Source organism: Lepisosteus oculatus, chromosome 14 (genome assembly GCF_040954835.1).
Source record: "Lepisosteus oculatus isolate fLepOcu1 chromosome 14, fLepOcu1.hap2, whole genome shotgun sequence".
NCBI lineage: Eukaryota > Metazoa > Chordata > Actinopteri > Semionotiformes > Lepisosteidae > Lepisosteus > Lepisosteus oculatus.
In genome coordinates, this window is record NC_090709.1 from 42,140,929 (window position 1) to 42,154,334 (window position 13,406).

Below are 13,406 nucleotides of genomic sequence, written 5' to 3' on the forward strand. Positions count from 1 at the left end.
AAAAACGTGACGAACGCCCTTCTGGGTTCCCGTGATGATAACGGCAGATCCCTATTTCCTTCGTTTGCAGCTGGGCCGATCGCAATCATGACTTGGAACCTCGGCCTCGCGCTGCTTTGCACAGGTCAGTGCCTCCCCTTCCTGCTCGCGTTAACAACTTGAATTGTTGTACCGTTGTGCAATCTGGCACCCCGTTCCCCTCGCCTGGCAGCACGAATTGCTACCGAGTTCACTCTGCCATTTGCTTGGAACTGAATACATCTGAGGAACCAGTCCTTAAAAGTCCATTTTGTAACCCCTCCCCAACCAGATGCCTGAAAGCACGGGTTTGAGGTCTGTTTGTGTCTCTGCACTTGCCTAATGTCTGGGGTGCTGTCTGGGTGGAGTCTGCATGTTCTCCCCGTGTTTGTGTGGGTTTGCTCCTGGTGCTCTGGTTTCTTCCCGCAGTCCGGAGACAGGCTGGTGAGTTAAATGTGTTCTGGGGAGACAAACCCTGGTTTGTAAGTTTGTTTGTGTTTCTGCCTGTGTGTGTGTGTCCTGTGATGGACTGCTGTCCTGTCCAGGGTGTGTGAGTGTGTGTGTGTTTGTGTGGCCTGTGATGGACTGATGTCCTGTCCAGGGTGTGTGTGTGTCCTGTGATGGACTGCTGTCCTGTCCAGGGTGTGTGAGTGTGTGTGTGTCCTGTGATGGACTGCTGTCCTGTCCGGGGTGTGTGAGTGTGTGTGTCCTGTGATGGACTGCTGTCCTGTCCGGGGTGTGTGAGTGTGTGTGTCCTGTGATGGACTGGTGTCCTGTCCAGGGTGTGAGTGTGTGTGTGTCCTGTGATGGACTGCTGTCCTGTCCAGGTTGTGTGAGTGTGTGTGTGTCCTGTGATGGACTGCTGTCCTGTCCGGGGTGTGTGAGTGTGTGTGTCCTGTGATGGACTGCTGTCCTGTCCAGGGTGTGTGAGTGTGTGTGTGTCCTGTGATGGACTGGTGTCCTGTCCAGGGTGTGTGTGTGTGTCCTGTGATGGACTGGTGTCCTGTCCAGGGTGTGTGAGTGTGTGTGTCCTGTGATGGACTGCTGTCCTGTCCAGGGTGTGTGAGTGTGTGTGTCCTGTGATGGACTGCTGTCCTGTCCAGGGTGTGTGTGAGTGTGTGTGTCCTGTGATGGACTGCTGTCCTGTCCAGGGTGTGCGAGTGTGTGTGTCCTGTGATGGACTGGTGTCCTGTCCAGGGTGTGTGTGTGTGTCCTGTGATGGACTGGTGTCCCACCCAGGGCGTATCCTGCCTTGTGCCTGTTGTTTGCCTCGATAAGCTCCAGCTCCTTCACGGACCCTAATTGGAAAAAGATGATAAAACGTGTATGCATGGATGGTATATAACTTCTGTTAACGTTAGAGGAATTATTTAACATCAGAAAGGCACTGATCTAGATATCCTCCTTGAGTGTACACAGAAATACATGAGAGAATTTCTGCGCTCCTCTAACCCAGAGTCTGGTTACTTAGGATATGTAACACGTGACATCTTTTGTGAATGTTATTTGTTTTCAGATGTGTTTTATTTGCCACGACGTCTCATAAATTCCCAACTCAGCCCTTGTAGCCTATTTAGTTGTCTGTTAGTAGTTAATCGATGGGAGGGGATCTCCTTCAGCTGCGTCTGGAAAGAAGACAGGGTAGCTTCTGGATGGCCAGCTTGTTCCATGCTCTCACCACTCTGTATGTAAAGAAGGGCTTCCAGAGGGGGTTCCCTGTTCCCAGTTGGAAAAGCGCTTCCGCGTGGCTTTTCGCAAGTGTGTCCTCTACTTTGTCTCTCGCGGTCAGATCTGCAGAAATCGGATGGATAGAGTCAGTGGATCTCTTCAGAACGGACAGTGCAACACGCTCCTGCTCTCTCTCTCTCTGACATAACATAACATCACTTTATTAGCCCTATACAATTTCTTGCATTAGGAATTTGGCTGTTCGCATATCCCAGCTGGCTCTCCATGAGACACACAGACAGGGAGAGAGAGAAGCTGGGGGTCAGAGCGCAGGGTCGGCCATTGTACAGCACCCCTGGAGCAGCTGGGGTTCAGGGCCTCGCTCAGGGGGGCCCCAACGGAGTAGGATGCCTCTGCCAGCCGCGGGATTTGAACTGGCAAACCCCTTCCAGCCACAGGCGCAGATCCTGAGCCACAGAGCCAAACCACTCCACCCTGACGTTCTGCTGATCCTGGTGTGTCCCCTGTGTGTGTGTGTGTCTCTCTCTCTCTCTCTCTCTCTCTCTCCAGGGCTCTGGGGTGTCCCCTCCTGCTGCGCTCGTCAGTATCACTTTGTGAGCCTGGAGAAGAGCTGGACCGAAGCCCAGAGTTACTGCAGGGAGAACTACACTGACCTGGCTGTGATCGAGAGCCCAGAGGACAACGAGCAGCTCCTGCAGACTGCGGTGATGAACCTTTTGCCAAATTTCGGCTGGATTGGACTGTACCGGGACAAGTGGAGCTGGCAGTGGTCCATGGGGAACATCAGTCTTTACGGTCCGGCTGGGACTAATTTCACCAACTGGGCTTCAACAGAACCAGACAACGCCGGAGGGAAAGAAAATTGTGGGACCATGTCGTCTACCGGTTTCTGGGCTGACAGCCCTTGCAGTACTGCCCGTTTCTTCATTTGCTATCAAGGTGAGATACGGGCTCTGTCCTCATTCAGGTGCAGTGCTGTTATGCTGCTACAGCTGGAATATCAGTCGTGGTCCGTGGGAGTCCTTAGAGCTGGAACAGGTCGGTTTAGTGAGCCGGCAGCAAACAGGCAGAGGGCCATCCAGAATTGTCGTCAGGAAACGAGTTCAGAGGTCAGAGCCAGAGAGGACGCAGCCAAGTTACAGCGAAGCAGATCACAAGTAAAACCGGAGGGGGGACGCAGCAGTGGCTCAGAGCCTGAAACAGCCCGCTTCACCTGGAGGCGGGGGGTGCCGTGGTCGGTCCCAGGTGAAGCAGGCTTCCTGACAAGTTGGGTTTCAGGACCGACAGGACCGGCGACCACGGTAGAGCTGGCTTCCTCCATAGCGCCCCCCCCCCCTTGAGGACGCACGCGCGTGAAACAAAAGGAACAGAAAGGACTTCAGAAGGAAAGTACCGCGGGGGGGGGGGAATGAGTTCATGGGTCCTGGGTGAGATTCTGGAGTGGGTCGCCTTCTGGGTTGCAGCTTGTTCACCCCAGGTCTCCAGGGAACTGGTATCTCTACGTTGTGCCCTCTGATAAGTTGTCCAGAGTATACAGCCCTCCCAGGCTCATTCAACTCATGCAGGAGATTTGCAGTGGCCAGGAAAAAATGGCTTTCTGACACCGGATAGACGGAAAGACGGAAAGATTCCCCAAAATATGTCGGAAAGTAGGAGTGACAAGACAGGGGCGTGGAATGAGAGAAGTGCACTAAAGCGTTTTAGTTGTATTATTCCACCCCCCCACAGCGTTGAATACGGAAAATACGTCCTGCTGAAATACATAATCAATACGTAGTGCTGCAAGGTTGATTGCTTTAAGTTCTCCAGAGATTTGCGCTTGGTGTTGATGTACTGGGGAGAGATCCTTTCGCTGCAATCTACCTGCTGTGATTCTGATATTATGATAATGATAATAATAATAATAATAATAAACAACTTTATTTTATATAGTGCCTTTAAAGGTGGCTTCTCAAAGCGCTTTACAGGACGACAATAAATAAGAAGAATACACGAGATAAAACACAACGACAATACACAGAGGAGAGCCCAGGCTCATTGCAGTACTGCAATCCGATGAATTCTTGACAATGAGATCTGGGTGCTGGTCTGTTCTCATAGACTCCGGAGATCCGGCGGAGAGCTACTTCCTGATCAACGCGACCAAGACCTTTCCCGAAGCCCAGAGGTACTGCCGGGAGCAGCACACGGACCTGGCCTGCGCGAGGAACCGGAGCGAGAACGAGGCGGTCCGCCTGGCGGCGCGGAATAACTCGGTGTGGATCGGCCTGTTCAACACGCCCTGGAAGTGGTCGAGGCCCAGCAACTCCACTTTCCACCACTGGGATCAGAACCAACCCGACAACTCCGGCGGAAACGAGAACTGTGCCGCCCTGGCCCTGACGGGCACCACCAGGGGGCGCTGGAGCGATATAGGCTGTACCAAGAAGTTCCCCTTCTTCTGCTTCAACGGTGAGTTGACAGGGGGGAGTCAGGACCGAGCTGGTGTGTTGCGCACCTCCCATCATCCAGGAAAAACCTCACTCGTCCCCATAGGTGTGGCGCGGTAGAGCACAGGGTGAAGTCTCTGTGGTTTTTATATCACCAGCAGCCATGTCGCCCTGCAGCTCCCAGCTGGCAGCCCCCCCCCCCCACTGGAGCTCAGCAGGTGTGAGCCTGGTCAGTACCTGGAGGGGAGACTCCTGGGAAAAACTAAGGTTGCTGCTGGGAGAGGTGTGAGTGGGGCCAGCAGGGGGCGCTCACCCTGTGGTCCATGTGGGTCCTAATGCCCCAGTATAGTGACGGGGGACACTGGACTGTAAACGGGCGCCGTCCTTCGGGAGGAGACGTAAAACCGAGGTCCTGACTCTCTGTGGTCATTAACAATCCCAGGGCGTCTCTCGAGAAGAGTAGGGGTGTAACCCCGGCGTCCTGGCCAAATTTCCCATTGTCCCTTACCAATCATGGCCCCCTAATAACCCCCCTCTCTGAACTGGCTCCATCCCTCTGCTCTCCTCCCCACTGAGAGCTGCTGTGTGGGGAGCGTTCTGGCGCACTATGGCTGCCGTCGCATCATCCAGGTGGGGCTGCACATTGGTGGCGGTAGTGGGATTCCCGATGACCTGTAAAGCGCTTTGAGTGGAGTGTCCAGAAAAGCGCTATATAAGTGTGAGCAATTGTTAGTAGTAGCAGTATTATTTACCTGTGTCTCCCCAGACAACAGAGTGGTGATGAAGGTGACAATCAGCCTGGATAAAGGGCTGAATCCTAATGATGCAGCAGTGAGTGAATTCCTCTTAAACCAGGTAGGTGCTGTCAGCCTTCAGAGCCAGGAATCCTGATCAGGGTTTTTATGTGCTGGAGTGCGACAGAGTCTGCACAGGGCTCATGTCTAACCTGGGTTAAGAGAGACCCCACTGAGTGTATTGAGTTGGCTAGTGTACAGTGTGTAGAATTATATATCTATAATCAGGACTGTGTGAATATTACTGGATCAGTGTACAGTGTGGAGAATTATATATCTATAATGATCAGGGCTGTGTGAATATTACTGGATCAGTGTACAGTGTGGAGAATTATATATCTATCATGATCAGGACTGTGTGAGTATTACTGGATCAGTGTACAGTGTGGAGAATTATATATCTATCATGATCAGGGCTGTGTGAATGTTACTGGATCAGTGTACAGTGTGGAGAATTATATATCTATCATGATCAGGACTGTGTGAATGTTACTGGATCAGTGTACAGTGTGGAGAATTATATATCTATAATGATCAGGACTGTGTGAATGTTACTGGATCAGTGTACAGTGTGGAGAATTATATATCTATCATGATCAGGACTGTGTGAGTATTACTGGATCAGTGTACAGTGTGTACAGTTATATATCTATAATGATCAGGGCTGTGTGAATATTACTGGATCAGTGTACAGTGTGTACAGTTATATATCTATAATGATCAGGACTGTGTGAATATCACTGGATCAGTGTACAGTGTGGAGAATTATATATATATAATGATCAGGGCTGTGTGAATGTTACTGGATCAGTGTACAGTGTGTACAGTTATATATCTATCATGATCAGGACTGTGTGAATATCACTGGATCAGTGTACAGTGCGGAGAATTATATATCTCTAATGATCAGGACTGTGTGAATATTACTGGATCAGTGTACAGTGTGGAGAATTATATATCTATCATGATCAGGGCTGTGTGAGTATTACTGGATCAGTGTACAGTGTGGAGAATTATATATCTAAAATGATCAGGACTGTGTGAATATTACTGGATCAGTGCACAGTGTGTACAGTTATATATCTCTAATGATCAGGGCTGTGTGAGTATTACTGGATCAGTGTACAGTGTGGAGAATTATATATCTCTAATGATCAGGACTGTGTGAGTATTACTGGATCAGTGTACAGTGTGGAGAATTATATATTTATAATAATAATGACAGTTTGAATATTACTGGATCAGTGTACAGTGTGTACAGTTATATATCTATCATGATCAGGACTGTGTGAATATCACTGGATCAGTGTACAGTGTGGAGAATTATATATCTCTAATGATCAGGACTGTGTGAATATTACTGGATCAGTGTACAGTGTGGAGAATTATATATCTATCATGATCAGGGCTGTGTGAGTATTACTGGATCAGTGTACAGTGTGGAGAATTATATATCTATAATGATCAGGGCTGTGTGAATATTACTGGATCAGTGTACAGTGTGTACAGTTATATATCTATCATGATCAGGGCTGTGTGAGTATTACTGGATCAGTGTACAGTGTGTACAGTTATATATCTATCATGATCAGGGCTGTGTGAATATTACTGGATCAGTGTACAGTGTGTACAGTTATATATCTATCATGATCAGGGCTGTGTGAATATTACTGGATCAGTGTACAGTGTGTACAGTTATATATCTATAATGATCAGGGCTGTGTGAATATTACTGGATCAGTGTACAGTGTGGAGAATTATATATCTCTAATGATCAGGGCTGTGTGAATATGACTGGATCAGTGTACAGTATGGAGAATGATATATCTATAATGATCAGGGCTGTGTGAATATTACTGGATCAGTGTACAGACTGTACTAGTTACACTCAGGGTGATGGATCAGTATTGCTGGCTGGTGCTCCAGTCCAGATCCAGCCCTGCTCTCAGGCAGTCTGTGCTGTTCTTGTCTGTCCAGATGAGGGGGCTGCTGTCCAGGCACACTGGGATGAACAGAACCAGTTTGAAATGGAAGGAGCAGAAGGATGGACTGGTTTTCCTCTCTGAGCAGGAAGCGCAAGGTGAGATATGGGCCTCCAGTTTCACTGTGATGCCGGAGAGGTTAAGCTGTGTGTCTGTGTGTAAAGGCTTGTGCAAAATGTAGGTAGTCCTGCTCACGATAAAGAGAGGGTCTTTCTAGAAAGAGTATGTGACATTTTGTGCTAAATAGCACAATCTGTGTTATTGTTAAAACTATATTTCATGTGTGCCCATTTATTTTTTGCACTGAAATATATGTCACACAATTCACAAATGTTAATGGTGACATTTTATTCTGGCATATTAATTAACCTGTGAAATGCTCGTGTGTCAGAGCAGGTAGAAATTATACGTGTGATTCTCTGATTTGTTCTCTGGAGCAGCCTTCTGAAATTAACTGTCTACATCAGCTCCATTTGTATAATAAACATTTCTGTACAGTGTGTGTGTGTGACGCCCAGCCCCGTCAGTCCAGAGTGTGTGTGTGTGATGTCCAGCTCTCTCAGTCCAGTGTGTGTGTGTTTGTGTGTGTGATGTCCAGCTCTGTCAGTCCAGTGTGTGTGTGATGCCAAGCTCTATTAGTACAGTCAGTATCAGTATACTAACTGTGATGATGTGTTCTCACAGGGCAGTGTGACTACATTGGAAACTGGACTCCAGTCTGATCAGCCTGACCAGCAGATCTATAATGTTTCTCCACTCAGGCTGTAACGAATTCCTCTGTGATCTTTTACAGCAACCTGTTTTTGTCTTTATAATACAATTTCTATCTGCTCTGTATAAGTACAAGCTCTGTATAAGCTGTAATTATCAGTAACTCTTCACCAGTGCTGTACAGTATGGTGCCCATGAGAGTAAATTAGTCTGTCTAACAGAGTTTTAACCATTAATGTTCGGTACCTATAGTCAGATCCGCATATTTTTAAAGACCGTCTATAAATTTTATTCCGCTAGACAAGTAATTTATTGTTAGAATTTGGACTTCAAACACATTTCCCCAATTTAAGTAATTCAGGTGATGGATATGGGGAGAGATCATAATGTTAAAACACTTGAAAGCTACTGTTAAGCCTTTCTTTACCTGGTACTGCTATTTCTCCTAAAATAATTCAGTAATATTTTATTGAGTATTCATAGATGTATACACCTGGATGTTCCTGTTTGGGAGGGTATTTATGCTATGAGCTGCGTTTTCTTGAACTTGTCTCTGAATGCCAATATGCGCTGTCACATAGAGGATAGTGGTTAACATTTTCTTTAATCTGAACTGATGACACAAATAAAATTGCAGATTGCCATCAATATCTTTCAGTCCTCCTTGTTATATTCATCTCCAATACTGATGGAGCAGAGTGGTGGCTCTGTGGCTCAGGATCTGCGCCTGGGGCTGGAAGGGTTTGCCAGTTCAAATCCCGCGGCCGGCAGAGGAATCCTACTCCGTTGGGGCCCCTGTGCGAGGCCCTGAACCCCAGGTGCTCCAGGGGTGCCGTATAAATGGCCGACCCTGCGCTCTGACCCCCAGCTTCTCTCTCCCTGTCTGTGTGTCTCATGGAGAGCCAGCTGGGGTCTGCGACAAGACCAATTCCTCATGCGAGACATTGTATAGGGCCAATAAAGTGATCTGATCACTTCACCATCTACTGTGAGTAGAAATACAGAGACACATTACTGCACCATCTACTGTGAGTATAAATACACTGATCATTACTGCACCATCTACTGTGAGTAGAAATACACTGGTCATTACTGCACCATCTTCTGTGATTAGAAATACACTGATCATTACTGCACCATCTGCTGTGAGTATAAATACAGAAACACCTTACTGCACCATCTACTGTGAGTATAAATACACTGATCATTACTGTACCATCTACTGTGAGTATAAATACACTGATCATTACTGCACCATCTACTGTGAGTATAAATACAGAGACACATTACTGCACCATCTACTGTGAGTATAAATACACTGATCATTACTGCACCATCTACTGTGAGTATAAATACCCTGATCATTACTGCACCATCTACTGTGAGTATAAATACAGAGACACATTACTGCACCATCTACTGTGAGTATAAATACAGAAACACCTTACTGCACCATCTACTGTGAGTATAAATACAGTGATCATTACTGCACCATCTACTGTGAGTATAAATACACTGATCATTACTGCACCATCTACTGTGAGTATAAATACAGAGACACATTACTGCACCTTCTACTGTGAGTAGAAATACAGTGATCATTACTGTACCATCTACTGTGAGTAGAAATACACTGATCATTACTGCACCATCTACTGTGAGTAGAAATACACTGGTCATTACTGCACCATCTTCTGTGATTAGAAATACAGTGATCATTACTGCACCATCTGCTGTGAGTATAAATACAGAAACACCTTACTGCACCATCTACTGTGAGTATAAATACACTGATCATTACTGCACCATCTACTGTGAGTATAAATACACTGATCATTACTGCACCATCTACTGTGAGTATAAATACACTGATCATTACTGCACCATCTACTGTGAGTATAAATACAGAGACACATTACTGCACCTTCTACTGTGAGTAGAAATACAGTGATCATTACTGTACCATCTACTGTGAGTATAAATACACTGATCATTACTGCACCATCTACTGTGAGTAGAAATACACTGGTCATTACTGCACCATCTTCTGTGATTAGAAATACACTGATCATTACTGCACCATCTGCTGTGAGTATAAATACAGAAACACCTTACTGCACCATCTACTGTGAGTATAAATACACTGATCATTACTGTACCATCTACTGTGAGTATAAATACACTGATCATTACTGCACCATCTACTGTGAGTATAAATACAGAGACACATTACTGCACCATCTACTGTGAGTATAAATACCCTGATCATTACTGCACCATCTACTGTGAGTATAAATACAGAGACACATTACTGCACCATCTACTGTGAGTATAAATACAGAAACACCTTACTGCACCATCTACTGTGAGTATAAATACAGTGATCATTACTGCATCATCTACTGTGAGTATAAATACACTGATCATTACTGCACCATCTACTGTGAGTATAAATACAGAGACACATTACTGCACCTTCTACTGTGAGTAGAAATACAGTGATCATTACTGTACCATCTACTGTGAGTAGAAATACACTGATCATTACTGCACCATCTACTGTGAGTAGAAATACACTGGTCATTACTGCACCATCTGCTGTGAGTATAAATACAGAAACACCTTACTGCACCATCTACTGTGAGTATAAATACACTGATCATTACTGTACCATCTACTGTGAGTAGAAATACAGTGATCATTACTGTACCATCTACTGTGAGTAGAAATACACTGATCATTACTGCACCATCTACTGTGAGTAGAAATACACTGGTCATTACTGCACCATCTGCTGTGAGTATAAATACAGAAACACCTTACTGCACCATCTACTGTGAGTATAAATACACTGATCATTACTGTACCATCTACTGTGAGTATAAATACACTGATCATTACTGCACCATCTACTGTGAGTATAAATACAGAGACACATTACTGCACCATCTACTGTGAGTATAAATACACTGATCATTACTGCACCATCTACTGTGAGTATAAATACCCTGATCATTACTGCACCATCTACTGTGAGTATAAATACAGAGACACATTACTGCACCATCTACTGTGAGTATAAATACAGAAACACCTTACTGCACCATCTACTGTGAGTATAAATACAGTGATCATTACTGCACCATCTACTGTGAGTATAAATACACTGATCATTACTGCACCATCTACTGTGAGTATAAATACAGAGACACATTACTGCACCTTCTACTGTGAGTAGAAATACAGTGATCATTACTGTACCATCTACTGTGAGTATAAATACACTGATCATTACTGCACCATCTACTGTGAGTATAAATACAGAGACACATTACTGCACCATCTTCTGTGATTAGAAATACACTGATCATTACTGCACCATCTGCTGTGAGTATAAATACAGAAACACCTTACTGCACCATCTACTGTGAGTATAAATACACTGATCATTACTGCACCATCTACTGTGAGTATAAATACACTGATCATTACTGCACCCACTACTGTGAGTATAAATGCGGAGATACATTACTGCACCATCTACTGTGAGTATAAATACACTGATCACTACTGCACCATCTACTGTGAGTATAAATACAGAGACACATTACTGCACCATCTACTGTGAGTATAAATACAGAGACACATTTCTCTACCATGAATTTTGTTTAATTCATGAGTTTACAGGTAAGTAACAGGGCTTTGCTCAAGCGAACAACATAAAACAAACTGCAGTTTCCTTCTAATGACATTGAGCCCGTGATTTGAATGGGTGACTAGCAAAACACCGATATGATTTAAATATCTGGGGTGGCAGCCGACCTGCAATTTGAATTGCCTGGGCGGATTTGCCTTAGTGTGTTTGCGGGATCTCCATCGCCCCGTCATAAATGGAGGCGAGCCGAAACACGGAGCCGTTTTCCCAGCCTCTGTCGCAGTCGAGGGCAAGGCACGGATCCGCTCGGATCAGCGGTAGGAGGAGGCGAGGAGCCGGTCAGACACTACCCAGCTCCGACAGGTCGGTGCGAGACGGCTTTCACCCCCCGAAGACCCCCGGAGGCAGAGATCACGTCAACACAGGAGGTGGTAAGTTCTACGCAGACAAAGCACGTGGATCTTCCGGGCAGGTTCGTTTTGGCGAGATGCAGGAAGGTGAGTCGTTAAATCAATCACCGGAACTGTGCTAGATCTGCCAAGGTAGTGGAAGGTTTGAAGATGCAGATGCAGAAGACGGGAGAGGACCTACTGCCTTCATGACTTCGGTCACGGGTAGACGGAGACAGTCGCAGGCAGCCTGGAGAGGTGACGATTGACAGCTCGGTCCAAGAGGAGCCTCCAGTCTGAAGCTCATGGCAGGGACTCAGTCGGTGATGGTTGTTATTGAAGTGGCAGGTGGCTGGACATGAGCCAGCAGCCATGTCGCCCTGCAACTCCCAGCTGGCAGCCCCCCCCCCACTGAAGCTCAGCAGGTGTGAGCCTGGTCAGTACCTGGAGGGGAGACTCCTGGGAAAAACTAAGGTTGCTGCTGGGAGAGGTGTTAGTGGGGCCAGCAGGGGGCGCTCTCACCCTGCGGTCTGTGTGGGTCCTGATGCCCCAGTATAGTGACGGGGGACACTGGACTGTAAACAGGCGCCGTCCTTCGGATGAGACGTCAAACCGAGGTCCTGACTCTCTGCGGTCATTAAAAATCCCAGGGTGTTTCCCCACTGAGAGCTGGTGTGTGGGGGGCGTTCTGGCGCACTATGGCTGCCGTCGCATCATCCAGGGTGGGGGCTGCACATTGGTGGCGGCAGTGGGATTCCCCATGACCTGTAAAGCGCTTTGAGTGGAGTGTCCAGAAAAGCGCTATGTAAGTGTAAGCAATTATTATTATTATGAAATGCGTCTGCTAGTAAATGCTAGGAAAGAGAGAGAGAGAGAGAGAGGGGGGTGGCTGAACATGGTGGAAAGTATGAATTCAAATTATAGATATAAATATGGTTTCACAACATCTGACCCCCGTTTTGAGCACCCTGATCATCCCTGTGGGTCGATTGCATTTTGTTCTCGTTAACGTTGCTCAAAACACGGTTTCAGACCTGCCAGGGTAGGCTTGGTGCCAGAGTATTTCAGCTCTGTGGTCCTCTCCAATGATCTGTTGAACAGGCTGTTTGATTATCGCTATTGAAGTATCAAGCCGGCTGGAGCCCTGTATATATTCCACAACAACACCAGCCCTGGTCCGCCGCCGAAACAGCCCAGCTGCTGCTGATCCGAACGGGTGTGTATACGACAGAGGCTAGAAAACGCATTTGTGCTTCGGCTTTTCTCCGATCACGGCAGGGCGGTTTAGATCCCACGGACGGGCAAAGGCGAGTCCGCCCGGGATCAAGTCGGCCGCCACCCCCAGATATTGAAATCATATCGGCGTTTTGATACTCCCCCCTTCAAATCACGGGTTCAGGGTCATATGGGGGGAAGGGGGTGTCCCTCCGGGTCGTGTGTGTGCTGGGTATGTTGCGATCAAAAATGCTCTACAGACTGGATGACGTCTCGACTGGATCCAGTCACATTGGTAGAGGCGACAACTGGGGGTTCCGTCAGGACGCATCCGTCCGATCAGGGCTGCTTCGGCCGACCGCGGACTTTGTGATCAACGCCCCGCTGGGTTCCAGTGAAGATCCTGCCTTTGTTTCCAATGTTTTGCAGCTGGGGGCGGATCGCCGTCATGGACTGGAGAATCCGGCTCGCCCTGCTTTACACAGGTCGGTGTCTCCTTGGTTCGCCGTGTTGACGTTTTTTCC

General features: G+C 46.9%; 1 protein-coding gene and 1 long non-coding RNA gene across 2 annotated transcripts in view; both read left to right on the top strand.

Annotated features, from left to right (window-relative positions):
• The window catches only part of LOC138243307 (uncharacterized), a 176,176-nt gene that overhangs the window by 107,949 nt on the left and 54,821 nt on the right, over nucleotides 1–13,406 (top strand). The window lies entirely within an intron of this gene.
• Nucleotides 88–8,199, top strand: LOC107076035 (C-type mannose receptor 2-like). The gene is made up of 7 exons (XM_069198944.1): nucleotides 88–124; nucleotides 448–462; nucleotides 2,257–2,646; nucleotides 3,808–4,158; nucleotides 4,903–4,991; nucleotides 6,908–7,010; nucleotides 7,597–8,199. The coding sequence occupies exons 1-7, from the start codon at nucleotides 88–90 to the stop codon at nucleotides 7,632–7,634; spliced, it is 1,023 nt and encodes a 340-aa protein (XP_069055045.1). The 3' UTR covers nucleotides 7,635–8,199.

Excerpts from the sequence above, each read along its gene's own strand:
- LOC107076035 (XM_069198944.1), top strand. The coding sequence starts at position 88 with ATGACTTGGAACCTCGGCCTCGCGCTGCTTTGCACAG. Across the intron at positions 2,647-3,807 it reads TTTCTTCATTTGCTATCAAG|ACTCCGGAGATCCGGCGGAG; the intron begins GTGAGATACGGG and ends CTGTTCTCATAG. Across the intron at positions 7,011-7,596 it reads CTCTGAGCAGGAAGCGCAAG|GGCAGTGTGACTACATTGGA; the intron begins GTGAGATATGGG and ends GTGTTCTCACAG.